General features: G+C 44.4%; 1 protein-coding gene across 2 annotated transcripts; it reads left to right on the top strand.

The window, feature by feature from the left end:
* Positions 1–2: 2 nt before the first annotated feature.
* On the top strand, positions 3–27,971 carry nck1b (NCK adaptor protein 1b). 2 transcript variants are annotated; one of them, XM_076721613.1, is made up of 5 exons: positions 3–245; positions 11,619–11,671; positions 12,176–12,416; positions 22,813–23,567; positions 23,924–27,971. In XM_076721613.1, the coding sequence occupies exons 3-5, from the start codon at positions 12,191–12,193 to the stop codon at positions 24,122–24,124; spliced, it is 1,182 nt and encodes a 393-aa protein (XP_076577728.1). In that variant the 5' UTR covers positions 3–245; positions 11,619–11,671; positions 12,176–12,190; the 3' UTR covers positions 24,125–27,971. The 2 variants fall into 2 exon arrangements, with proteins under 2 accessions (XP_076577728.1, XP_076577730.1); XM_076721615.1 differs by lacking the exons at positions 3–245; positions 11,619–11,671; positions 12,176–12,416 and adding an exon at positions 12,464–15,443.

Below are 27,971 nucleotides of genomic sequence, written 5' to 3'. Positions count from 1 at the left end.
TTGTGAGGCTGCTGCTAGCTAGCCTAGCTGTGCTGCTGAGCAATGACATGCTTTGATATAGAAATGCTATTCCAACGGGGCACAGCGTCTCATCAGCTAGGCTAGCTTGTTGGAGTGGAAAATTAACTGGCTGCTAGCTAGGACTCTGGATATCGTTTGTGTGCATCCAGTCCCGGTCTGTGTGACGCTTCCACACGTTGAATTATTCCTAAAGGAGATAAGAAGAGGTGGCCATCGGCAGTCGGGTAAGACGTGGTATGACTGAGCAGGGTATGAATCTGAGCTGCCACTGACGGTGAAGCTATCTGGTCCGGGCTACCGCACTAACGTTCCTCACGAGAGCTACAGGCTAGCTCCTGCTATCCTTGAATTCGCCGAGTAACGTTATAACTCACGTCGGCTAACAGCTAACTGTTAACCCAGACAAAAACCAGTCTGTCTCCTTGCCAACATGGCCAACATACTGTTACCCAGCTGGCTAACGGCTAGTATGGCTGTAACCGAGATTTTTGTGGCCACTGAAAGCATTTTTGTGTGTGTGTGAATTTTCTCTGGTTAACGTTAGCCAAGTTAGATAGCGTGACACGCTGTCAAGCTTAAGTTGTAAGATTAAAGCTCAGATAAAACTGCTGCATAACCTTCAAATGTGAAATGTGGCTACACATCACTCCTCGCAGTGCACCACGTTAACGCTTTTATTTCTGAAATTGAAAACGCCTTGACGGCAGACACAGTATGCGGTTTACAGAACAGATTGCATCTTCTCATTTACTGCATTCACGCCGACTTATTGTTTTCTCTTATGCTTAGATCACGTATGTAATGTTAACTAATGCTCAAGTTGAAGCTGTTGGGTGTTGTGCACTGATTGGACCCAGTTTGGTCATGGTCACGATGGACTTGTGTTAAACAACCAGTTAGCTGTGATTCTGCAGACATAAATGTTTATAATATGCAGCCTGTCACCTCTAATAAGGCCTTTTTGTTTATGCATTCGACTTGGGGACTGGGTTCATTCTTCAGTATCTCAAAGGAGTCCAGGGTGATGGCTTCAGATACCTTGTATTGGCTGAACAGTCACAAACCCAAAGACAATCTGTTTACAGTGATATAAAACAGAAGAAAACAGCAAATCTTCACATTGGAGAAGCTGGTACTGGAGAAGGATTTGTGTGGTTTTACTCAATAAATGACAAAGTCATTATCAGAATTAATGCTGATTCATTTTTTTGTCAGTGGAGTCATCATTTCCTCTCTGATTTAAAGAGTGAAACTAACTAACTTGCTAGTGGGAAAATGTCTGTGAATTTCTACTGAGTCAGACCAGTAATGGGTGAATGTACTGTGTAAGTGAAACCATTTCTGTTTGGGGCAAGATTTTAGATAATTGCCCCCTCTGTTTATCTCCTAACATTGTTTCTACTTTGCTCAACCAAAGCCAGACTAAATGTCATGCTTCGGTAGCACAATGGGCGATAAGGCTGTATAAGTGTTGGCAAGCTCTGACTTATGTTTGTGTGGCCTGTTGCAAAACTTGTTCAACGGTACTGTGAAGCAGTCAGCCGGTTAATAAGGCTTGGGTATTTTATCTTAACATGTTAATATATCAGATATGAATTTGAAGAAATGAGGTTGGCTGGGGCCGAATGATGTAAGGGAGGTAGCATGTGTGTCTTTCCGAACGGCAAAGGGAGGGGGGTCTTTTTGCAGCTGCTGAATAGTATAGTTTCTGTAATTATTGTCACACACTGACAGACCTCTTCACAGTCTCTCATTAAGGTTTCAGGGAGGTGAGAGGGGGGAGAGAGACATTTGGTCTGCTGTTGCTCTGTTCTCAGTGGGAGTCAGAGGGAGGATAGCCACAGTTTGCAGGGAGAAAGATGGTGGAGACCTGCTCACCACCGTGATTTGTTTGAAGGCTGGTATTATATTTCTCTTGGGCGTTGAGGCCAATTTGTAAGATGTGAAAAGGGCTATTAGGAGACCTATGGAGGACATTTGCATCCATCATCTGCCAGGTCAAGAGCTCACATTCACCTCGCCGGACTAAAGCTCTCTGCTATGCATGTTGATGTTGCAGTGGTTTAGTCCTATAAGCTTCATCTGTGTCCTATTTATAGCTCCAGTTGACTCAGATACCCTCAAACAGCATCCTTGTTTGAATATTATGACAGCTGAATGTTGATTTTTTTTTTTTTTTTTTTGTATAAAATCCTGCCCTTGCCTCTTTTTTGAGGGCCTCAAGCAACCAAATCTGTCCCCACAGCCAAGGGGAAAATGCCAACTGTGCGTTTTCATGATAGCCAAAAAACTAATGTGGCTGAAAATTTCCCCGCTCAAATGACACGCCTGGGAATCCAGTCTATTAAGTAGCTGCAGACTTCTACTGAAATTGAGAAATGGGATTTTTTTTTTCGTAATTGTGTCTCTTCTCTCTTGTTATCTCCCTAATCTCAGTTATTGCATACAGTCTCATGCGTTTCCTCTTTTTCTCTTAATGATTTCGTCTGACATGTTTCCTTCGACTGCCCATGCATGCTTGAATGTTTGAACCGTCAATAACAAAGGTACTTTCTATATGTTAACCAAGATCACCTGCCGGACAAAGGAATTCAAGAGCAGGAGCAAAAAGGGAGAATGACAAGTGCTGCCAGAATCAAGTAGATCTGAAAACATTAAAAAAAAAAGTTTTATCTGTTAAATCTGTTAATGTGTGCAAAATCAAAGTCATCGGACACCACACAGTTGATGGTGTAAGGTGTGATCACATTTCTCCCCACTTCTTCTTTAAAAATATGTGCAGTCAAGTTATTCACGATCATTTCTCGTTTGGAGTAAGTGATTTGACTTCCTCATTTAGGAGAAAAGAAGTGTGCACTTTCAGTGGTGTTTTTCTCTATTAGTTCATTATGGTTCGGGGTTTTCTTTCAGTGGTTTGGCAGAGCGAAAATGAGGATGTGTGTACTTGCATTTGCGGCTGTTATTGTGATGACAGAAGTTGCTGTGTGTCCATGACTAAACAAGCAACGTGTCAAAATGTGTTCTTAGAAGTGTAAATTTGTCACTTGATTTAAGTAGACTTTTGAGGCACAGCTGCAGTTTCATTGTGATGCACTGAAGCTATGTTTAGTCTGCCAACCTCCTAGATGTTTTGTGCGAATGTGTTGAACCAACAGTAGGTGTGTAGCTCACAGGGCTGCTGAAGTCTGTCACAGTGTTGGAAACTTCAAATCAGTGACCATGTGAAGAACCGTTCAAGCCTTCAAAAGGTTCTTCATACAGCTTCATTGCAAAGCAGTACTTTAATTAAAACATCTTAACAACCATATTTTTGGGAAATGCAATGCAGATTCCAGAAAAGTCACAACACTATGTAAAATGCAAATAAAACAGAATTTGAAGACAATATATTTAATGTTTGACCTCATCAGCTTCATTGATTGTTGTAAATATCTGCTTATTCTGAATTTGATGCAGCAACACATTTCAAACAAATTGGGACAGGAGCAACAAAAGACTGGGAAAGTTGATGAATACTCCAAAAACACCTGTTTGGAACGCTCCACAGGTTAATCAGGTTGATTGGTAACAGGTGATAGTATCATACTGGGTATAAAAGGGGCAGCCTGGAAAAGCTCAGTCCTTCACAAGCAAGGAAGGAGGAAGGTTCACCACTTAGTGAACACTTGATTGTATGAATGATATTACTACACGGGCTCAGGAGCACTTTGTAAAACTGCTGTCAGAAAACACAGTTCATTGCATTCAGTTTTTATTTACATTTTACACAGTGTCCCAACGGTTTTGGAATGGGGGTTGTAGTTTGGACTACATAATGTGAAAGCACACCTCAGAGCCAAAATCTCTGCACAGCCAGCTGCGACTTTCATGCTCACGCTGTATGAGTCAATTGGGCAGCCATTACGGAGCTGCTCAAACTGAACATAAACATGATGGCTCACGTTGGATTTGTCCACTGACTTTTCCTATAAAGTTTTTCCAGACAAGACAACTGTGTAATCAATAATGCTGCCACAAAGAGAGATATCAGCATTTCTTTGTTCAATTCTGCAATATTCTCTCTGTGTTTTATGTGACAGTCGTCTCAGTCAAGACAATAGTTTTAGCCACAGCATGTAAAATACCACTCCACTAATTAAATTACTTTAAAACAAGTGCCATACATTTTATAGCAGTGGAACAGAAGTGCGGACATGCCAGAAATGCAAGTGATCATCCGAGAGCCAGACTGTTGGACTGTTAAGGAAATTAATCGGGCAGTTTTCATTGCACAACGTGATCATGTGCATCTTACAAATAATTTGACTGCAGGGGTTTTTGCTGGTATTAAAATGTGATCATCCAGTCATATTATAGCCTCCAACCCACTCACCTCTGTGTCCACACTTTGGTCCTTTAGAGGGGTTAATAACATACACTGTGGTCTTTATTCTTTATTTAAAATCTCTGTTATCTTCCACAAAGTGGTTGCTAGGATTTGGTCATATGTTAAAATTTTCCAGCTGCCCACCATCAGCCCAGCAACTGGCGATTGCTGACATATTCATACAAGTGTGGGCGTGTGTGATGGCCCCCCATAGTTTCAGCTGGGAGATGTGTGCAATCAGTAAACTCTCAAAATGTCAAGGACAGAAATATTCTTACACCTATTTTCCTTACTGATAGAAAAATACAAGCATACACTTAATTTAATTTTGATAGAAAGAAAATTGAAGTCACCAATGCAATGGGCTCAGCCAGTCATTGATAGCAGATGGATTTGTCCCATCATCCATCCGTAGTGGTAACTGGTCAACAGAACAGCACAATACAAGCCAAATCCAAGGAGTCAAGCCAATGCCTTGTTTGACATGGACACCATTTTCTAACAGTACAAGCGGTGGCTTTAAGTAAAATGACAATGATCTATATATGATACAGTATTCTAAATGAACTCCCAGTTCCCTCGAGCACAGTGCTCCCAGTGTTAAAAATGTGTGTAGGCTGTTTCTCAGTCAGGCAGCACAGAGGTGAGGGCTTCTGTGGAAAATGTTTTCTTTCATGTCCCTCTCCTATCAGGCATCTCGCCGATCTCGTTGATTTGTGCAGACCCTCCGTGCAATCTGGAATGCCTCCTGCGCTCAAGATGCTTATACGCAAGTTCCAACACGTGGCCCTCCCAGACTTGTGTCCCAAGTGGCTTGTTTAGTCCTATTGTGACAGCACCCGGGGGCTCATATTTGCCAGGATGTGCGAAGACTAAGAGGAAGCCAGTGTATCCATTTCACCTCTCTGACACAGGCTGTCTGGGATTATTATCTTGCGGTTTACAAATGATCTGCTATTTTGACTGCAACAATAGCTTTTTCCAGCAGGCTACAGTTGCACCGATGTGTACAGCTACAGAACATTGTGTAGCCTGATTTAGATTTTATGTGGATCATCTCTTTTACTGACTCCTTAATGCTACTAGTAGTTTTAAGTAGCCTGACACCACACAAAACCAAACCACAAACAGCTTCATTGTACTGAAGTACTTGATGTGAGGAATCCTTTTGCTTTGTAAACTTGGATTAGTCATTGGGAAATCCCCTCGAGCTCTCCGAGTTGGTGAGGTAACCTAGAGGTTTATTTTGCTGTTGCCTTGATCCCAAATTGCTTGGATGTGGCCATCATTGGACTTGGTGGCTGTAAGCAAATAGACCACCCAGAACAACAACTGGCAACTACAGCAACCAGCAGGGCGTGGATGCGGATGTGTAGGCTCTGCTGATGTAGGTGGGGTCTGAGGAAATAGATCCTTTCTTACAGCGAGGTATTATGTTCTGTAAGGTATTTCCTAACAGTGAGGATTTGCTGTAAGTGTTTTCATGCTGATAGGCTGCTGCTGAAGCGAGTTGTTGACTGCATTAATCTCACTTAGTGTAAATACTGCAAGGTAATTAGATAATGTGTGAGTCTGGCTTACATTCAGTGTGTTTCTTCAGATACTAATGCGGTGGTCTTGTTTCTAAATTTAGCCTGTAGGTTTCCCACAAGCCCTTTGGTTATGTAAATGTTGTGGTTTATGATAGGGGTGTAATATAAGATCACTGATTGGTTTTATTATGACGATGTTGGTTTCTTTTTTTTTTCCACTCAGCGACGGCCCCGATAAGAGACTCTGTGAAGTAGGGCTGTACCGAATGTCATTTCTTTACACTCAAAGCTTTTGTTGAGGTTTTTCATCAAAGCTTTAAATGTCTGTCATCACATTTTATGAAGTCATCACCCTAAAAAATGTCTCATCCTCAAACAAAATCCTCCCTAAAGTGCTTCATTTGATTAAATGAGTTGGTCTTAAAATGCTTCCAAACTGGCAATTGCGTGACGCCCATTAATGCAGGTGCATGCCTCCCTTTCAGGCAAGCAGGAGGGCAAACAGTTTTTTAAAGTCAGAGAAAATATTGTCTTTGAAAGGCTAAACGCCAGTAGATCTGCATTGAAGCAGAATATTTCATTAGATAAAAGCATACTGTGAATTTTAGAGTGATAACATCTATCTGTTTTTCAATAAATTTTGTCTTTTGGCCTTTACAACTCTCTGGAGTTACTGGAAATTGGATCACACAAGTTGGAAACAATCTTAAGTAGCCATAGCGATACTAATAATGTTAGTGTAGCCTAATCTTTATCTGCAGCTGTGCAGAAATCCTGGGTTTAAACAGAGTGAACAGAGGAAAAAAAGCAGTGCATCATTCCTGTGTTGATTTAGCATTTGAATGTCAGCAGTATGAACGATGCTGCAAAGCTTCAAACTATTCAGTCCAGCCCCGCCATGAAGCCACCACTGCCATGTTTGTGTCATCCCTTTTTATGTTGATCTTGCCTCCCCATTCCAAAATAAGGGGCACAAAAAAAGGACTTTCGGACGACTGCATTCACAAAGACATTTACCTCAAATTGGATTTTTAGCAGCTGCTTTATGCTGTGTGGCATCTCATCCTGTTTTCCAGCCACAAAAATGGCAAGTCCCTTCACCAGTGGCATCCCTCTGTGGGCTACACCGTAATATCCAGCCTCGCGTTTGTTAAGTGGAGAATATGCAGCAGAAATGAACAGGGAAGTGAAAATGGGGAAGTGAAAACACATTTTAGCAATGATTATTTATTGGACTTATTATTATTGGCATCATAAATAAGAATAAGGAGTCGTCTGTGATTAAAGTACACATTTAGCTCTGGAGCAACGAAAGTAATGTGTTATCATTTGGATAAGATTCCCAAGCTTCATTAAAAACTGCTTTTAAAGTAATTTCTCAGAACAATAACTCATAGTGGCCAGGTTAGATTTAGCATGAGGCGTTGCATTTGGTGGCTAAATTGCTATGCAACGTATTTCAAACAGTGGCGTTTGTGTATGCTTCTCACAGAGGGAGCCTTTTGATGTGAAGCGGGCCTAAAGGACAGCTTGAAACTTTTGCTGTTAGTTGTTGCTATGAGAGTAAACCTCTGGCAAATCTCAAAGGACATGAGCCCCGGTCTATTTTAGGCCATTCTCAACTGCTGAGGGTGATCCCGAGGGGTGGATAACCAACTGCTTTCACACAGTCATGAACCTTTACGCTGAGCCCACAACACTAGAGACTTCCTTGCCCTTAATTATATATCAATGTGATCCTGGAACAATATGGTTTTTCAACAGGGGACATCATATTTTCTCCCAGCAACAGAACTTGATTTCTCATCTCTTAATTGAGGTACATTACATGCATCAATGCAAAGCAAAGATAAGTTATCTGAACTCATCTGAACTCGGGGGTCAAGCCTGCGCTCTGTCAAATTGCATCACTTTCCCATCATCCGGTCACCCTTGTGTCCACACTTCCTGTCTCACAGCTGGCCTGCCAAGTCTCCCATGACCCTTTGCTGCTATGCTGCTGTTTTGTTTTGAGAGAATCTAGGACAGCTGGGATGAGATGCGGTCTCATGGGTTTTAGTTGCCGTGGCTCAATGTGAAGAAGGAGCGCAAGCACACATTCATCGTTCAGTCACCGTTCCTGCGCTGTCCGCCGGTGAAACGGGCCGGCCCCCGTGGCCAAAATGTGAGTTTTGGTGTAAGTTGGAGGAAGTGCAGCAGTGCCAGAGGGGCTGAGTGAGCAGTGAGCATACAGAGCACATTCCAGAAGGCAGCAGAGGCTGTGATTTTAGCAGGCTGTCACAGGGATTAGGTTACTCTGTCTGCCTCTGTGAGCTCATGCTGTTGCTGTCTCAGTGCCTCAGCAGTCCTGTCGAGCACTGGTACACTATTTGTTCCCACTGCGAGGAGAGACAAGGATCCATAATTGTTCTCTCAAGCTTGTTTAGATTACACAATATCCAGTTGTTTTAAAAACAACACCCTGATGTCAGGTAGTAGTAAAGGAATCCATACTGCTCTAATACCACGGAAGTCCTTACCTCCTTATGCATTTATCCAGTGCTGTGTGTCTTTATCATGCATTACCATATAAGCCACTGGGTGTGCTCTTTGACTAGATCACGACTCCTGTTTTTTTTTTTTCTTTTCCTACAGAGATACAAGGGGTTGTGGCAGCAGCTGTAGAGAGCAGGATGTGGTGAACGCGTGTCACTGTTGTTTCATAGTAACTCGCAAAGTTGCTCCCTGCATCTCTATTATACCATTGATGTGCAGTTGTCGTGGTTTGTGGTTTACAGTGCTGCTTAAGCCTATTTTCAATTTAATTGCCGAGCAAAAAGGTATTCTTTATGAATCTTAGTAGAAAGAGTAGAAAGAAAGGGTAAGCTCTTCAACAGTTGTGACCAGTGTTAGCACTCTTGAAAACATGAGTGTATGACTGATAATAATGTCGTGTACTACGGACCTGTCACTGGCCCACAGCTGCTGCTATGGCAGTAGATAAGATGTGCTGCTCTATCAGTTTGGTATTTAAGAGTTAACTGGACTGTGTATTTGCATGACACAAATAGGCTCGCCTCTAATTTGTAAAACTGTTCAGTCACAGTATTATCACTGCATGTTGCCAGTGGATTGGAGACTTTTTTTTTTTCCTTAGCATGGACCTCAAAAATGACTCAAATGATGATTATTCTACTGTATTAACAGAAAATTAATCTCCACCAATTGTGACAAAATGTCAGTAAGGAGTATTCTTTTCTGTCATCCCGCAGTTTTGAATTGGGAATAATAGTAGCCACAGCGAAGAAGTAACCACAGTTAGCTGGGAAAACCCTGCAGTTACCACTGACCACCAGATCCGACCACCTGTCTGCCCTCCATGTGGTCTGGTCACCCTTGTTGACAACCGCAAAGCTCGTGCATACGGATCTTGTTTTTGCTTTATGTTTGGTACCAAGTTATTTTGAGAATAAGACAAAACATCTATACGGCTAGCTGCTCCTCACAGAGGTCACGTGCTAGTCAATGGGAGCAGTTATTCATTACATCACTACATCTGTGACGGACTCTCCAGAATTTCCAAACTGGAAACTGCGTCCTGTTTAACTTTAAGATCCTGGATAATTCTCCCTCTCTGGCATGCTTTTCTGAATCATCACTGAACAGTATTTATTTCTAGTGTAGTGTCTGGTTTTCTAGTGTTCTGGATTAAACAGCTAACATATGAAACAGCATTTTTTAATAACTTGTTTGATTTAAGAGATGTATTAGTTATGTATGAGAAAGTTAAAACAAATAGAAGTACAAAAATCAGGGTTGCTCGGCTCTGATTTAATGTGAGCGGGTGTGGGGGTCGGTGGTGGATTGGGTACCTGTTAACTCCGCCTGGCAGCAGGGTGGATGGAGATCCAGTGTGGATGTGACACCATTTGAGCAGTTTGACCCGTCTGACCTCGTGTTTAGTGCTTTGGAGTGTCGTGTGGCCGTGGCTCAGTCTGGAGCTGTGCGATTAGCTCAGAGCATCTGTCGCCCAACTTTTTGATCCTCCCTCACATCTGCACTATCGTAAGTCACTGCGGTGTTAATGTGCACTTAGTGCTCAGCCGCTCCAGACGTGGGGGGTGATGGCAGTTAAAAGAAGTGAGGCTGGGATGCAGCATGCTTTCTGAAAGTGGGAGATAGCTGGGAAAGGGAAAGTCCTACATTGATGAATCTTTCATATGCTAGTGGAAAAAAGATAGTAAGGGTGGGGGTGGGGGGTGGGGGGTTGTAAATGGAGAAGGAGCACATATACACACTCGTCAGCCTCTTTGGCAGACAGTTATCCAGCCCAGCCCAGGGAGTGGAGAGATTGTTGCCTTTGTCTTGGTGAAAGAGGCAGCACTCGAGGAGAGTAAATCAGCTCTTTGTTTTTGTGTGCCGCTCCCTAACATGTCTCCCAGTGTTCATTAATTTAATTAGAGATGGAAAAGGAGCAGGCAATAGCATGCCATGACATAAAACCACAGCATACACCCTAAATGTGTTTCGGTAAACAAAGTCAACAACGTTCCAAATTTTGGATCTTTACATTACACAGTTTACTTTTTAAGGTCTTGTCTTATTCACCCTTGGTCCGGTGAAAAAGTTCTTCTCAGCTCATAGCCTTTGCTTATTTACTGTGCATTTCACTCCTTCTTGGCGAATCATGCTGTAAATTAGCTTGACACCTCATGTTTGCCTAAGATCAGGTTTGGGAGCCTATCTCAAGGCCAGCTGCAGCTGAAACCTAGACACTACTGCTTCGAGTAAAAAAACCCAAGAGCTCTCGATCAATGAGGTCAGTGTCTGGTCCCTGAAGTCAGTTGGGGGGCTAAAGGTGAAACTCCATCCGCTCCCGTGACATAAGAGCAGCTAAGCAGCCGCTTCAGTAGTGCCTCGCTCCTTCAGTGCAGTATTAACCTAAGCATAGCCTAGCTGTGCTCGTGGCTACGTGGGTCATAAGACCAGTTGGTTGTGAATGTGCTCATTGTTGAACGCAAACAAGTTTTGATTGTGGATCACAGTACTCCCAAATGATAATTTTAAAATGGCCGGGGAACTTGAAAGTTCTTGTGATAAGTAACTTTGCAAACAATGGAGCCATGCTTGTAATGTGGATCACATAATCACAGCATTTGCATAGGCTGCACACTTTGGAATATTTATAGGCTAGGGCTAAATTTAAAGCAGTATCCTACATCATTAGTGCTCGATGAGAGTTTCACTCCCTGACGTATCCACAGTGCTGACGCACACTGCCCCTCGTCTTCACTTCCCTGTTACAGTAATCTTTGCCATCTTCCTGGCTCTTATGTTCATGTTTGATGCCTGACACAATAGACAATCGTTGGACTGCTTCTGAGAGGAAATCATCCCCTCTGTAAATTTATGAAGAATGTGGATACTGGGAGATTGGCTCTGTGCTCTCTGGCAGCTTGTAGTGTTGAAGACTGAGAAGAATAGTCATTTACATCTGTTATTTCAAGAGTACAATTGGTGGGGGGAAATCGTGTCTGAAGAGACTAAACTGTGGAAATGGTAGCTGGCATCTCTTCTGCCTCCTGTATTTGGATAATGCTGTCCATGGGCAGTGACTTTCAAGAAATGCAGACGCAAGTTTTTGAGTATTAAGAAGTCTGTGGGCAATTTTGACAAGCTTGATTCGTAATTCTCTTGCTTCTCTTGGTTTTTTTTTCTAGGTCACCAGAGACGTGTCAGAGCCCTTGAAGTTGTCAGCTTTGATGCAGTACAGGTACAGCTATTTATTTCCAAACACAGTTTCTAAATTTACCTTCAGTGTGTCTCTCAGAGTATCTAATCATTGTATCTGGAGCAAACGGCACAGTTGGGGAATAAAATGTATGTGAATGCTGGGCAGTGAGAGACGGAGCAGAGCGTCTTGGTCCATAGGTGAAATATGTTGGTTCAAAGGGAGGTTCTGTGAAAACAGGGTTCCATTTTTTTAGTTTCTTAGGTATTTTTATGCAATTAAATGCATATTGATGTGTCATTATTGCTAAAGCACATGGAAAAAATGTCAGCATTGCCCACCACCTTTGCTTACCAATTTCCTAGGAGAAACCCTACATTGTTTCGCTGTAGCAGAATGCCGTAGTGCTGTGGTGTTGTCCTCGTCACTGACCCAGATTACATTGTTTAATGGAAGACTTTTTGCTGATCTATTACTTGAATTTTTCTGTAATCTAGAACATTCACTCTGCCCACTCTGACCTTCATTCTTTGTCCTTTCCACCAGTGCACCTAGTGCAAGATGACGGAAGAGGTGATTGTCATCGCCAAGTTCGACTACATGGCCCAGCAGGACCAGGAGCTGGACATCAAGAAAAACGAGCGCCTGTGGCTCCTCGACGACTCCAAGTCCTGGTGGAGGGTTCGAAATGCCACCAACAAAACAGGCTTTGTGCCGTCCAACTATGTGGAGAGGAAAAACAGTGCCAGGAAAGCTTCCATTGTCAAGAATCTCAAAGACACACTAGGTAAAAAAATTCAGTTATGGTCTCTTCAGTGTTGAATTCAACGTGATGGTTCAATAGCAAGATTCCAGTTAACCTGCATAGGTATTTGCACTCAGCCGCTCATAACGTCTGTCTGATGGAGAGTCACTTACTTTCTGTTTCATGCACAATTGGTTCTTGTTACTCAACCTAAAAGGAGAAGAATCAGAGCAGCTCCTTTATCTAGGTCGGCACTTAACCTCAAGTTTGTTTGTGACCACATAGTTGTGGTATCTAATGCACTTTATAACAGCCTGTACAGGAAGATGGTCTCAGGCTGATGTCTGATTGGTTGAAATGCTGAGAGCTACTTTCTTTTCACAGTGCACTTAGACTGAAGCTTTAGTGTCTTATTGGAGTGTCTATAGTGTAGTGTCTAATGTACGGTGCCGTTTTTTCCGTTTTACCTTGAGCATTTGGCAGGTAAGAAATCATATTTCAAATGTTTTTTGGGAGTTTAGATGCAGATACAAAGGAAGATAGAATTTTTGGTTTCAGATCTGTGGTGCAAAAAAAAAAAAAGATATTTAGCTTTTTTTGTGCTAACAAAAATCTAAATAGCTCCACACTGTGTTTGTGTGTGAGCGAACGCTGCAGAGGGGTCCTCTTGCCCTTTTATCACGACCAGAATTGATATGGCACAGGTGTTGTCTGCCCTCTCACCGCAGCAGTAATATTTCTGGGCACCGCCACTCGCCAAGGGCCTTGTACTGCCTGGAGCAAGCCAAATGAAACTGTGTATGTAAGCCAAGGTTACCATTTGTCTTAGCTTAATTCTTCTTGATGACAGATATTGATGATAATTTGGGATATACACTCTGACCGCTGGCATCCAGTCTGGAGCACAGCCAGATTCAATCCTCTTGCCAATGATTTCACTTTCTGATCGTTTCTCTTGTGTGTTTTTGTAAAAAGCAAAGGTCTTATCTTCAGTTTCTGATGCTTTTCACACTCTAATCTCCAGCTTGTTCTGCAGGCATCAGCGTCTCAATTAAGAGCGGGATGGGATAACCATGTTTGTTGATAGACTTTGGACATGTTTGGCCCAGATCTCATTAGATTAGGTTAAAGGTTGGACACCAGCATTTGCCGCTGAGGCTTAAAGGCACTCTAAAACAGGCCTGTATGATATTGACAATAAAGTTGACCTTTTTTACCAAGGCTCATTATATTAATACAGCACTTCACTTTATAATCCTTTTCATTGTCATTTTATTTAATTTTCGTATGGTTAAACAAGAAAGCCAAAGCGAGCACCGGCTGTTATTGACCCCTTTGACAAAAAGCAAACATCAAACCACGCTTGTGAGACAAAACATGTAGCCTTATCTCCTTTGCTCATGTTCGGCGTGGTGATGACGATGCACTGCTGCCTGGGTTGACCTGTGAGAGGAAGCCCTGCACCCCAAAGTGGTGTTTCCTTGCACAGAGGGCCCAGAGACCGGGGGCGTTCTGGGTAGTGCTTAGCAGAAGTGTGTCATCAGTTTATAACCGTATCACACGCTGCAGTGTTTGCAAAACACTTATCTGTTGGACACGTGAACAGTGTCTTCCTGTAAACTGCGCTGTGTTTTTTTTTTTTTTTTTTTTAAATGTGTGAGTGTTGTGAGAAGAGACTGATGACATTTGGACAGCGCTGTGTGCTGAACTGCTCTGATGAAATATGATATAAGAACAGGAAGAGGCCTCTTTGGTGTAGCTGCTTGTTCATACACAGCTCGTTCATTTTTTGCACTTTTAATCATCTCCCTGATGACGGTGACTTTAATTCACGAGAATTTTCCTCTTTGTTATGGCTTGACTCGAGTATGTAAATTGTTTAACGGCTATAATTTTAGACTGTCCAGTCTGCTTTGCCCTTATTTGTGTAGGCTTATTGTCTGTACATGTGTGTGTGCGGTTGGGTCGGGGTATGTGTTGTCATGCACCACAGCTATGAGCCTCCCAACAACTTCCCACCTGTCACTACATCCATTGATCAAATAACCTCAGGTGAACAGCTGCATGAATGAGACACACATACACACACGCACACACAGGCTCAGGTCTCACATAAACCCCATAAAACACAGGCGAATGTAAAACACCAGTTAAGGCAAAATTGAGCCTCGTTAAACACTAATACAATCATAGAAAGCTTGTAAATACTTCACCTTCATTTCTTCTTTTTTATGATCTATAAGTGGATTTAAGACATTTTCACTGGCAGACTGTGGGAGGTTGTGTTTTTCTTGTATGTGTGTGTGGGAGAGCAGTAAGAGACGCAGCCTGATGACTACACTTTCACATGTTATGTGGGAGGAAAAATCTATCTCTTTCCTTTTTTCTCCCTCTCCCTCTTCGTGAAACAAGCCCGTTGCTGGGTGTGGAGTGGTGTCATCGTTTGAAAGAATGTGCGAGGGTATGATCCGTCTGCAGATGGCCGTGTTTTGGTGTGCGAGTGAGTGTGTGCGTGTGTGTCTCTGTGTTTGAGGACTCATGTTTCCTGGGTTTGTTGTAAAGTTATGAGTGTGTCTCTACAAACAACTGCAGTCATGTGACACTGAGCACTCACTGACTCACTCAGCCGTTACGGCGTCCCCACAGATCCCGGCTGAGTGTATTTTATTAGAGATCGCGGCCCTCGTGTAAATCCCACCCTGCTGCTGAACGTTGATGGGGTATCTCCTTCACTTTCCATACATCTCTCTTGTTTCATCTCTTTTTCTTTCTCTGAGTCTGAGGCCCCCCCCACCCACCCACTCTCCCTCCTTCTTCCCCTTTCCATGAGGCCTCTGTGCTCTGCCTTCCAGAGCTGAACCGGAGGCCTCTCTGTCCCGCGTTCTCATTGGCCGAGCCTGGCCACATGGTCATGGAGTGGGCTGCCCTGCTCCGCTATCCGCCCAGCTCTCTGGGTGTTCACATGGAATAACTCTACAGCTGCAGTGGGAAGAGAGCAGGGGCCGGGAGAGAGAGGGAGAGACAGCGAGCCCAAAATGGACATGGCTAACCTATTCAAACATTTCTTTCGTGAGTTTTCAACTTTCCTTGTCTTCTAAAGCTCCTTTTTCGTACTTGTTTTTTGTATCACGAGGTGTAGAGAGCTTTTGTCTGAAGTTTGAGCACTTCTTTTCTCTCTCTTCTGACTGCAGGAGCGGTTGTCAGGGGGGTTTTTTTCTCTTCCCTTTCTGATTTTTCACTTTGGTTTGCAAGTCAGTTTCAGCTTCAGGTTAGCCAAATGAATGTGTCATGATTAAAGCAGGCAGGAAACTGATTTTTGTGCTAACATGTTGTGCTGGCAGGGCAGGGGAGAGAGGGTGTCTTAACAGCTTTTGAGGCTGTGTCTGTGTGAGCGGCTGCAAAGACTGGGTGGATATGCTGTTTGAAAAGCCTTCTGCTGAGCTGAAGCCTGTAATTGCCTCAGCAATCCCTCTCTGTCTCTTTCTTTTAAACACACACACACACACACATATATACACACACACAGTAATCCTACTTTTTTCTAGCATTTGTCCTAGTGAGGGGGCTGCAACTCAGTGGATTACATTATCATGCTTGAAGCCCCCCCTTCACCCTGTTTAGGAATATCTTCAAGACATAGTCTGTTTTCTTTTATGCTAGCCTCAGGGCGAGCTCGCTTTTTCTGGGAGGGGTCCCCCCCCCCCACCTACCCACCCTCCACCCCACCGCCAGTCATGAGCTACAGTTGAAGGGACGTGGGGTGCTCATGTAGAACACTGTAGTCATTGTGCAGAGAGGAGGAAGGGGTCTCTGCTGATTGATGGGACCCGGGCTCCCATCTCTTACACCTCGCTCGGTTATCAGAGGAATGTCATTACCTCGGCAGCTCCGTGGGCCGAGGATACTTTACAGCCACGCTGACACACTTTTTCAGAAGAGCCTGGCGCGCACCCATGTTGTAATCTCACCTTGTAACTGTTGAGTGGTATCTCCTGTCTCGGCCTATCTTCCCTACTTGAGTGTGTGTGTGTGTGTGTGTGTGTGTGTGTGTCCGCTGGCTGAAGGGTTGAGAAGAACACAGAGATGAGCTAACAAACCTTTTGCTTGTGTAAACGGAGAGCTGTTAGTCTCTCCTCTCTCTCTCTCTTTCCCCTCCCTCTGTTTTCCTGTTTCTCAGCCTCCCCAGCGAGCGGAAACTCTAATTTGAGCCACATTTCTCCCTGAGCTTTGGAGGAGTGCGGCCCAGAGAGGAAGTGAGAAGTTAGAAGGAAGTTGAATCATTGTGCGGGGGTCTGTCTGTTGGACTCTCTGGCAGTCAGTCTCTGTCCCTCGCTCCCTCTTTTCCAACTCCCGCTCCTTTTCTCCAAACCGCCGTCTCGCTGTTTTCTCCCAGCAGAAAAGCAGAAGACATAATCATAATTAAGAGATTGGCGGCAGAGTTGTCAGCGTCATTCAGCTCTGAGATGTTTTCGCCTCGTAGGGCTGTCCACTCCTCTTTGTTTTCCTGTGTTTTCTGCCATTAAGGGATTGCTTAAGAGGAAGTGAGCAGTGGTCTGGGTTTGTTGAAGATCAGCACTGTAAACATGTCAGTAAAGAGCAGCGGTACCATCGACAGCACAGATCCCCATGTCTATTATTATTATACTGATGATTATTTTCTGTATGGATTGATAAACAGATTATTTTCTTGATCAGTTGAGGAATTGCTTGGTGTATAGAAGAGCTGCAGCGATTAGTCAATGGACAGAAAAGTAATTCGCAACTTCCTGTTTTGATACTTTGATGCCTTTCTTTGTCCTAATAATGATCGTTAACTGAATGTCTTTGGGTTTTGGACTGTTGGTTGGACATAACATTTGAAGATGCCACTTGGGCTGTTTTTCACCATTTTTTGGCATTTCATGCACAAAACAGTTAACCAATAGAATATCTTTTAGATTATTTAGTGGATTCATTTGGATTCATTTCCCACCAAATAGCTGCTTGCTTCAGCTCTAATGATCTCACTTCCTTCTTTGAATGGTTTGGGTGGAGAGCAGTAACCTCCTGTTAAACACCGAGCTGGTTCTTGTTGTCTGTGTATCAGTAAGTCATCGTATTAACTGGCTGTTGAACCTCACTACCTTTTTTTACGAAAAAAATTAAGAAAAAAAGCAGGATTATGACAGGGACCAGACATTTGATGCTTGTATTGCTTGTTAACATTTGCAAACTTTGTTTTTTTATAGTTAGATGAGGAAAAAAAAGTTTTTTGTAGAAAACCTTTGTGAAAACTCATCAGGTATCAAGTCAGCACTTGTGTGAAAACATTGCAAATGACGCCCAGCCCTGCTCATTTGACTGATTTTTGAAGGGGTAGCAAAAAGCTTATAATTATCTCTCAGGTTACTTTTCTTGTAGCAAAGTTTGTAAAGTTATTTTTCAGTATTTAACACAAAAACAGTCGGCATCAGGACATCTGTTGCTTTACTGGTGTAGCAAAAATAATGAAGTCATACAAAATGATGAAGTTAAATGAATCTTTTGTTACTGAGCTGAGCTATTGGTGCTGAAGGGAGGAGAGCACATGATAACATTTGGGTCACCATAGTCGAGGTTAAGGAAAAAAGGTTCACTGATAAAAACTTGCTGTTCATTTTACATTTCCAAGTAGAAATGCTGCAACATCAGTTTGAGAGTGAGGTAATCATGTCAGTGTTGCTGCAGTGATGCATAAGTACACAGACAGCAACAACCTGGCTTGATGCGCAACCAGTAGGATTTCAGCAACAGTCAGTAATTGCTGGGATTAATACAGCCGCCTGTTTGTTTTACTGTCAGGAAGGGTTCCACTCGGCGTAGCCTCTGACAGTAATGCTGTAAAAACCGAATGGAGCGCCGAGCAGCCGTCCCTCCCTCTGCTCCATCACAGGCACTGATGGCTGCCTGCTTTTGATGTCTCCGACGGCTGAAGTTGAAAGAGCTTTGCACGTTTCCTGTGCAGCCATCAGTCAGCCTTGGTAGCAGCTTGATTGAAGCCGTCGTCTTAAAAGGCAGCCCCGACCCGTCCCCGCCGAAGAATACGCCATCTCACCCCTGCGTGCCTTCCCCTTTAGCTTGTTTGACTCAGTCTTTCTGACTGCTCGTGGTGTCATTACATTTAATGTGTAAGTCTCGTACTAGACCATATGGCTGAGGGTTGCTGTGTTGCGTCACATGTCTGGTGACTGCCAGTGACACATTACTGTTAGACTCTGAATTGCCATGCACGGAGCACTTTCTGAGAGCCGCCAGTCTCAGCAGTGATGGCATGGCTGTTGCTCCACAGAAATTAGACAACCGTGCTGTAATTGCAATTTAGGATTAGGATGGGGAGTCGCTTAAAATATTAGGATTTGTTTTTACGAGCCATTTCACTGCTGCTGAACTTGTCCCCGGTGATCGCGGCCTGTTCAAGTGCGGGGATGTTCAGACGCTGTCAGACAGCCTGACGCGGGGTGTTGTCGTCCACAGAGGAAGAGCCCTGGAATGGAGGGAAGCCGAAGGGTCGAAAGGGCCCTGGCAGACAATGGACGGCCGGCCAGCGCAGGGAGGCCAGAGTTAAAAAACAAAACTAGTTCCTGTCTGTCACTGGTAGCCAAACAAACTGTAGCGACACTTTCTTCTCCTCCTGCCGGGGCACCTCATCTGTAAACAAAAAGTGAAGTTTTCAGAGGGGTTCAACATATGCGTGTTAAGGCCTTTTGTCATTGTTTGCAGTGATTTACTGGCATCTGACGCAACATGATGGCCTTCCTCCGCATCCTTTTCTCAGGAAATGCACAGGAAAAAGCATCTGACGTGTGAAACTGAAAAGTTTCCAGCGCGCAGCACTATTTAGTTTCCCCTCTCTCTTGAAGACCCTTCCCAGGTACCAGCAGAGGCAGCGACAGTGTTTGCGGGTTTCAGGGGAAGTGCTCAGCCGCCACATCTGCGTACACATGCAAAGTTCATGCAGTTGGCAGTGATCAGGGTTAACGTGGAGAGATCAAGCATGAGGACTGTGCTTCCCTCAGCTGGAGAGGAGTTGGGGGAGCTGTCAGGGGTGGGGGCAAAACACTGTGCATTTTTAGTTTTTCACCTTCTACCGACCACTATTACTGTATCTGTTTATGCCAGTCACTGTGGAGTTATGAGTTAGTTGAGCTATTTTGTTTGTGTGTAGGATTCTTTACCTTTTTCATGATACCGTATTTTGGCACCAAATTGCCTTTTTACTGTTTAATTCAGCTCCACTCATCCTCACGTGGTTGGGCTGTGGTGAAGGTGGCTGGTCTGGACAGCACTGTGGCCTGTTGGTAAGATGGTCTGTCCCATAATTAAAGATTTCCAGCTTCAGTCCTAATAACCGGTGATGTGTCCGTCACAACAGCTATGAGTCCTGTCTGAAGTGCTTGACCTCAGACTGCCCAGTCATTGTAACTGTGTAACTTTCACACCATATGCAGGGTTTTTTTGTGTGTTTTACGAGACAGTGGGTGCCCGAGAGCATGTCCACTCAAATAAAACCATATGTACGCTGTCATTACAGTAAAAATATTGCAGTAAATACATTCGGCCGGTTCTCCATACTTGTTTTTTAGATATGTGGTTTGTCATTTTGAGCTTATTGCACGTGCCTTCTGCTCCCAGTACACCAGATAACTCCACCTCCTGTCTTGTTGTTTGCAGTCAGATGTGTTTCCTACTAACATTCAGCCCCTTGTTAATACCCGAATGCCACTGGAGACACCTTGTAGAGGAGGCTTCATTGAACTCTCAAATGTGGCAGAATATCAAGGAAGTGACTGCTAAAATCAGTCACCGGTATAAACTGGGAAAGGAAATACAAACTCGCAGTTTGTGCTTCGCTGCCACACAACTGAATTCTCAGTAACTCACCTGCATGACAGATGGGCCCGTAGAGAAGCAGATGTCCTCAACAACCCTTATCTTCTCCCAGTATCATCGACCTGTAGCCGTGCAGTCAAATCCCAACTTCCTTTTATTGTACTGGCGTAGATTGAGCATCTAGTCAAATGCACTGGTCTTTGGTTCTGTGCTGTTTTAATGCAAAGTGTTCGTGTGACTGGAGCAGGAAGCAGTGAAGAATCAAATCCCTGACGAGCGACGCTGATAAGGGCTGCGTTACCTGGCCAGAGAGATAAAATATTAAGCGCTCGGTTGTCTCCGCTCTCAGCTGGAGCTAAAAGAGACTTTATTTATGCAGGGTTGACCCCTAACCTTTGTTTGGAGCTAACTGGGTCATTTCCAACTGTGCAGAATACATCCTGGGGCTTGCACCTGCAGGAACATGTTTTCTCGCCCCACATGTGATGTTTTAGCTGTAGATTCTGTCGTTTTTGTGTCATTTTAGACACTGAAGATGAGTGAGCTGTTTGTGTTGGCATGTGTGCTTTTATGAAGGCCTGAGAAACTTCAGACTCAGGTTTTTTTTGGGCCTTCTTGTCTATATGTGATATATGTATATATAGATTTAAAGAGATATGGATGCTTTGATCTTGTCTTTTTGCAGTTCTGCCTTTGAGTTAGTTGCAGTGCACCGAGGCTTAACTGGTCCTAACCTCCACATACAGACACCAGCTCTTAACACCCTGTCTGGAGTCTGTAGTTATGTACAGTGTGTGTGACTAATAACAGGGTCTACCTGGAAGCAATTTTGACGTTGGACTCTCAGCACTACCATGAAATTTGTCTGCACTCCTTGAGTCACGGACACTTTTCGGTAACAGTTTATCTGTGGTGAAACAGATTCAGTATGGCGTTGTGACAAATTAGTCACGTTCCTCGCTCGGTAAACACACACACACACAATCCCTGGAGACTACACCCTGCCTTCCTGTATAATTTCACCTAGCTGACTTTGGGTTATGCAAGCAGTAGCCGTGCATACGTAATCAGAAATAGTCACTACTTTGGTCTGCTCGCCGTGTCTGGTATCAGTGTCTGCCTCACCTTTAGTCTGGCCTGCCTCCATCATCACTTAGTCCAGAGATCTGTCATAATAACAGTAATGACATAATAACGTTGCAAGAACTCGCAGTAAGGTGGACTGTTGCTTTCCTTGTTTCTGCAAGTATTGAGAGGTGAAGCTGTGAGTATTAGAGCTGCTTTCTGCTCTCTCGGAAAGTTGGAAGAAGGTGTGATCTCACCACTGCGTCCACTGCTTGCTACACATGTGCTTCATACAACAGTTAGCATGCCGGGCTGCCAAGTGGAAATTCTTGTCCAGTAAGACGATGACCACAGGCCTGCCAAAGCCCGGCCTCCAGGCTCCATAACCCAGGAAAAGGCTAAAGGGCCCTGGTAATCCCCCTTCTGTTAGCCTCTGGGCTGTGTAGAGATGGCGCCACTGAATGCCAAAAGGTTTGACTGCATTCATGATAAAATTCACCCTGTGGTCATTCCCCGTTTGACTGGCTGACATTAAGCTCGCAAACAGAAAGGAAAAAATCTACTTCTCTGCTAGACCACAGTTGATAAAGTCTTGTTAATACGCCCTTTTTAATCATCCCTGCTCTGCGCTAAAGTCTAATGGTCAGCTCTGTGGGGTGCTTGGAGCGTAATGGGGGCTGGGAGGGATGGAGGAGTGGAGAGTTTGTGAGGACAGAGGGGAGGAAGGAGAGCTAGAAAGAGTGTTGGCAGAAACGGGACGGTTGGTCGGCATCCAGCTGCTGTGCGAGCGAGGCCGCAGGTGTCAGGTCAGCTGAGGTGATTAGCGCAATGTGATTAGCAGCAATGAAATGCGACTGAACCCTTTTGCCTGCAGAGTTCAAGGCAGGTGTATTTACCAATTCACTTCAATGTTAGGTGGCAGCAGTCTGAGAGACGAGCGGACATTTTTTAGTCTCCACAGAATTTCTAGGCCCATGCCAAAACAAGTTTTCATCCCACTCACTCATTTTTTTTTTTTTCAGCCACACCAGCGTTGCTTTTTTGTTTCCTCAGCACCTAGATCTAATCCCCAAGAATGTATTTGGATTTGCCGTGTGGGGGTTAGGGCACTGTAATGTGGAAAAGGAATGATTTTTAGCCCTGCTTACCAGCCCTCCCTGTATTTCAGCACAACCCCTGATGCTTATTATCGCTGCCTGGTATTTTTCTGGGGGTTTTTTCCTCCTCCCTTAAATTTTCAGAGGTGCTTTTTTTTTTTTTTTGATGGTTGTGTGTGTGGTTTTTGTTTTTCTGTTGTGACTTGTTCCACATGAGTGGAAGGATGTGAAAATTGAAATCCCAGGGACTTTTCGTTTTAGTGAAATCGTGACTTTTAAGTTAATTCCTAAAGTGTGTCTTCTAACTCAGGGTGTCAGCTGCCTTGTTAGTCGGTTTCTGACCTGATTCTCTGGACTTAAGTGTAGATGATGACGTTTTCTTGTTTTCTCTGTAAACTCTTACACCTTTCCTTGATTATTTTCTCCAGGAATTGGGAAGGTGAAGAGCAGAAAGGGGGGGATGAGAGACACGGCCTCCAACGCAGACACAGACATGTATGCAGACAACGGCGAGCGGCTGTACGACCTCAACCTGCCCGCCCTGGTCAAGTTCAGCTACACAGCAGAGCGCGAGGACGAGCTGTCGCTGGTGAAAGGCACGCGGGTGGTGGTGATGGAGAAGTGCAGCGACGGCTGGTGGCGCGGCAGCTACAGCGGACGCTCTGGCTGGTTTCCGTCTAACTACGTGACGGAGGACGTGGACGGGACGGCGGGGGGAGGGGGCATGGGCGGGCTTGGAGACCCGGCCGGATCGCTAACAGAGAAGCTGGCGGCCGTGGTGAACAGCACCACGAACGGGAACAGAGTGCTGCACACGGTCCAGGCGCTCTACCCTTTCAGCTCAGGCAACGACGAGGAGCTAAACTTTGAGAAGGGCGAGGTGATGGAGGTCGTGGAGAAGCCCGAGAACGACCCCGAGTGGTGGAAGTGTCGCAAAGCGGACGGACAGCTGGGCTTGGTGCCTAAAAACTACGTCACTGTGCTGGACTCCACCTCGCATAAACCTGCAGCAGGGCCCGCCGGGCCGCCCACACCTGACTGTGACTACATCTCGCCCTCAGGCAGCGGGCGCTTCGCGGGGAAGGAGTGGTACTACGGGAAGGTGACGCGTCACCAGGCGGAGGTGGCCCTCAACCAGAGAGGCATAGAGGGAGACTTCCTCATCCGAGACAGCGAGTCATCGGTCAGTAGCCTTCACCTGCTTTCAGACAGCCGTTGGTTTGTTGTTGCCTCTTCACAGTGTGCCGCTGAGCGTTGATGACTAACAGAATCTTTGCTCGTCAGTCCAAAATGGTGATCACATCCACAGACCAATGAAATTCCCAAAATTCGACTGCTGCTGCAAGCAAAGTCTCCAAACCAAACAATCAGACTGCCACATGAAATAACACAGAATACACTGGCAGTATGTACAGTTTCACGAGCGGCAGGTCTGCACAGTCGCACAGTGCGACAAACAATAAATGCACACAGTCGCTGTCTTAAGTCGTCTGTCTGACCGCTGATAGTAAAATCTTGTGTTTTCTTTTCTTTCCGCAGCCAAACGACTTCTCCATCTCCCTGAAGGCGCAGAGCAAGAACAAGCATTTCAAAGTGCAGCTGAAGGAAAACCTTTACTGCATTGGACAGCGCAAGTTCAACTCCATGGAGGAGCTTGTTGAACACTACAAAAAGGCCCCCATCTTCACCAGTGAGCAGGGAGACAAACTGTACCTGATCAAGGCCCTGGCTGCCTCCTGATCCCTCTGTGTCACACATACACACACGCACACACACATGCACACACACACACACACACACGCACACCTATACATTGTTAACTGCATCCATATATACAGCATATATAGACACATACATACTTACGTCAGAACACACACTAACATTTAAACTCCCAGCCTGAGGACTTAACACATCATCAGGACTTAAATGCCCGATTTGTGAGCATTCCAAGAGGAGGTATGGAAAAAGCATGGGAGAGACACGGAGGAATGGAAGGGGGAGACAAAAAGACTATGGACTCCTGAGAGTTGACTACAGACCTCTTGGTCGCCTATTTTAAATTATCCAGATGTGTTAGGTCATAGGCAATGCCATGTATTTCCACCTTTACTATTAGAGTTGCATTTAGTTTCCTTTTTTTTTGTTGTTTTTGTTGATAATATATAATCCTTTTAACAGTTTCTTTTTAAAATGTGATGATTTTTTTTTTTAAACTGTATCCAGTACACAGCATCCACCCGTATGAGGCATTTTTCAGATGTTAGCAAGTTCAGAGTCGAGCCTGCAGAGGTCCACGCTGCAGCTCATTTCTGTGTCGTCTGTCTTAATTCGTTCTTTACGGTTGTGGACTCACTAATCCGCAACTTCTGCTAACTGCTAACCATGAATAAAAATTAAGTGACCAAAATATATTTATTGATACAGTTCTGTTAGGATCATGCTCGTAGAGATTGGAGCATCACTCGCACGCGTCTGTTCTTCGAGGATCTCGGAGGATTCCTCTTCTTGTGCAAGGTCAAACTAGTTGTTCAGCCTTCTTTTTGTACGATGGAACTGCTTGTCTCACACATTGCTGTATCCATATCATGTGAATGTTACGAAGCCGAGGCATCGCAGACTGTGGGGGCTGACGATCCCGTGACTTTGCATGCATGCACGCCAACAGAATAGTGTCCTCACACCTTTCACTGTATCTCCCAAAAGAGAGACTCCGCATGAGTAATGGGGGGGTTTATCCATATGTCTTGAGGTCATGTGAAGAGTCAAAAAGTATTTTCCCTCGTAGTCTGGATGACTTCCTCAGTGCAGAGCGGACCCCCTCCCCCTCCTGCTGCTGCCAGAGTGTGACTGACAGCTGATGCGTCCTCCCCGTGTTGCCAAAGGGGACGTTTCTCTGCGGATGAGGAGGAAGGACGGCGGTGGGAGGTGGGGTTAGAGGTGGGGGTTATACGCTCACAGCACTGCGGCTGGGAGGGGGATTTGGAGGAGCGGTTCAGGCGATCCAGAGGGTGATGTCACTGCTCCTGATTAGTGATCACTGGAGGGAATGGAGGAGTTAAGGGTCACCCAGGGGTTGTGTTAGTGGGCTTGCAGCGCATAGAGGATTTCCAGAAACCAGTTCCTTACGGCTAAAGTCTGCTAAAAGAAAAGCAAACTGGTTCAAATGTCTGATATCTGCATTTATTTTCATGGGAAAAAGTCTCCTAGTTTGAGGAATCCGGCTTGTTTTTCCACATGTATGGTCAGTGTCAAGTTAGAAAACAGCAAGCACATGGTTTATATTTACAGTGCAGGTCTCTAGCGAGTGGGTCTTTGTTGAGTGAAAATGGACCAAGTAGTGTTTGAAGAGCAGCTCGCGCCAACGCCTGCAATCAAAGCCGCAGCAGCGCTGGCGGGGAGCCGCTGCAGCAGTGGGCTCAGGGAGATGATGACGATGATCACGACGCTTGCGATGATGAGTTCTCCAGCTGTGACCAGTTGGACCCGAGAGAAGAGAGGGAGGGAGGAAGGAGGATTTCATAGAGGAGGAATGGAAAAATGGACCCTAAAAAACAAAAGTAGGATCTAGGGAGGAGACTGTTCCACTGAATGGAGTATCTGGATTACCGCTCGCAGGCGTACACGGGCGGGGAAATGAACGGCGGCCAACGCTGATGTATCACAGCAGAGAATAAAGGATTTTTTTGGGAGGGCCTTTAAGGTCGAGTCAAGCCAAGCATGAAAAAGTCAATCATGCCACAAAGAGCATGGGTGTGAACCTTTTCCCTCTCCGTTCCCCAGGTGATTGACAGCTATTCATACGAGAGCTGTGTGACGGCTTGTCTCTGCTCCGGAGCTGTACAAGAGGAATAAGAAACAGGAACGTTTCAGTTTGATTTACGATGGCAAGAGCTAATTATCCACCTCCAGGACTGTTTGAGATCTTAATTTAAATTGAGATTAGATTTTACTCAGCAGCACAAACACATTCCAGGATTAAGAAAAGCTTCTGTCGGGACAGAAGGGTCATGTTTGGTTCCTGATCAGTTTACGACCGCGTGGTTCAAAGTGGAAATGGCAGGGTTGTCTCTCAGCATGGCGTGAGTGCTTTTTTCTTTCAATTTAACCTGCAAACTTAATTTCAAGTGGTCTAGGACATTTGTGCCTGCATTCCCTCCATCATCAGTTGCCCCACCCTCCCTTTTTGGTTGGAGTGAACAGTCACCAGATCAGTATTTGGGTTCCAGGAGTCTTGTCATTCATTACGTCCATCAGTGCCATTTTTTTTGCCCACAGTAGTGACTTTTTTTTTTTTTTTTTTTTGTAAAATTTCCTCCCTGACTTCCGCTCTGCGAAATTACGCAGCATTAAAGTGACAAACGCCAACGCAATGTGCCCCAGTTTGAAGGATTTAGGAGGAGATTTTAATGTGCCTTCACAGCTTTCTGTCAACCAAAGGTTTAGTGTCCCTTTTCTTTTTTTAAACTCTTTATCTCGTTCTTCCCACTTGTCACCGCTGTGTGCTATTTGGTTAAAGCTTTGCATGTGCGTCAGCTGAGTCTGACCGGCAAGCGACGTCTGAAAACATCCTCACACAGAAGGGTATTTCCTCACGAACTCTCATGTCGTTGTCTAACTTTTTTTTTGTTTTTCTTTTGTCGTGCATAAAACGCCCACTAGGTGATCTTGTGTGTAGTTCCAAGTGACCTTACCTTTGCTGACTTCATCAAGTATAACTTCTTAATTGAACAGTGAATGCCTACATGTACAGTATAAGATATGTGCTGATGTTCATTCGGAAACATAACCCCAGGTGTGACGGAGTCATGACCTGAATCTCGTGTTATGAGCACCTCAAGTAACGGTATCACACATCATTGGTTGTGAAGAAACTGTCATGGTTTCCAAGAAGTTTTTTTTTTTTAATGTCTGTATGCATTTCATATAAGACTAGTGTAAGACATTCACTTTTGCAGTTTAGCCACTTAAATATGTAAAAAAAAAAAACAAAACAACAAAAAAACTACTTCAATGTTTTACTTGATATTCAAATGCAGAACTACAGTATCTCCCTGCGTAGATGTTATGAACGAGGATCTTTTTTCATGTCACACCGACGGAGGCCGCATGAGCAGAGCCCTGTAGCTGTACAGAACTGATTTGAAATCTGCTTAAAAAGACATTGACGTCAGTTGTGACTGATATTATCGAGAGATCGTTCGTCAAACTGTTTTTTTTCTTGCCGACGGAGAACTCTTCCCCGCTTCCCTGAGCTCACCTCGGCTCCTTTCAGATCGATGCCTTGATAATATCGGAGCAAATGACCCCCGTGTTGAACTTTGGTGCTTTTGTGCTGCTTACATTTCTATGGTGTTCTTTGTCTCACAAAGCTTTTTTTGTTTTGTTTTGTTTTGTTTTGTTTGTTTTTTTTCTGTATGAGAGAGTGAAGAAAACAGATCCATGCTGTGGAATGATAAAGGCAGTGCTGTGAAATTTAATGTCATGCTCTTAATACTGTTTTTATGGAGGGGAGATCGTCTTCAGGTGTAATAATTTAGAAGAGTTTATTAGAGTGTTCAAAAGATGTAATAAACGATACAAAAAATGA

The sequence above is a fragment of the Chaetodon auriga genome, chromosome 21, assembly GCF_051107435.1.
Source record: "Chaetodon auriga isolate fChaAug3 chromosome 21, fChaAug3.hap1, whole genome shotgun sequence".
NCBI classification, from domain to species: Eukaryota; Metazoa; Chordata; class Actinopteri; order Chaetodontiformes; family Chaetodontidae; genus Chaetodon; species Chaetodon auriga.
Note: the sequence above shows the minus strand (reverse complement) of the source record. Positions and strands in the feature narration are given on the sequence as shown.

Excerpts from the sequence above, each read along its gene's own strand:
- nck1b (XM_076721613.1), top strand. The coding sequence starts at position 12,191 with ATGACGGAAGAGGTGATTGTCATCGCCAAGTTCGACTACATGGCCCAG. Across the intron at positions 12,417-22,812 it reads GAATCTCAAAGACACACTAG|GAATTGGGAAGGTGAAGAGC; the intron begins GTAAAAAAATTC and ends TATTTTCTCCAG. Across the intron at positions 23,568-23,923 it reads TCCGAGACAGCGAGTCATCG|CCAAACGACTTCTCCATCTC; the intron begins GTCAGTAGCCTT and ends TTCTTTCCGCAG.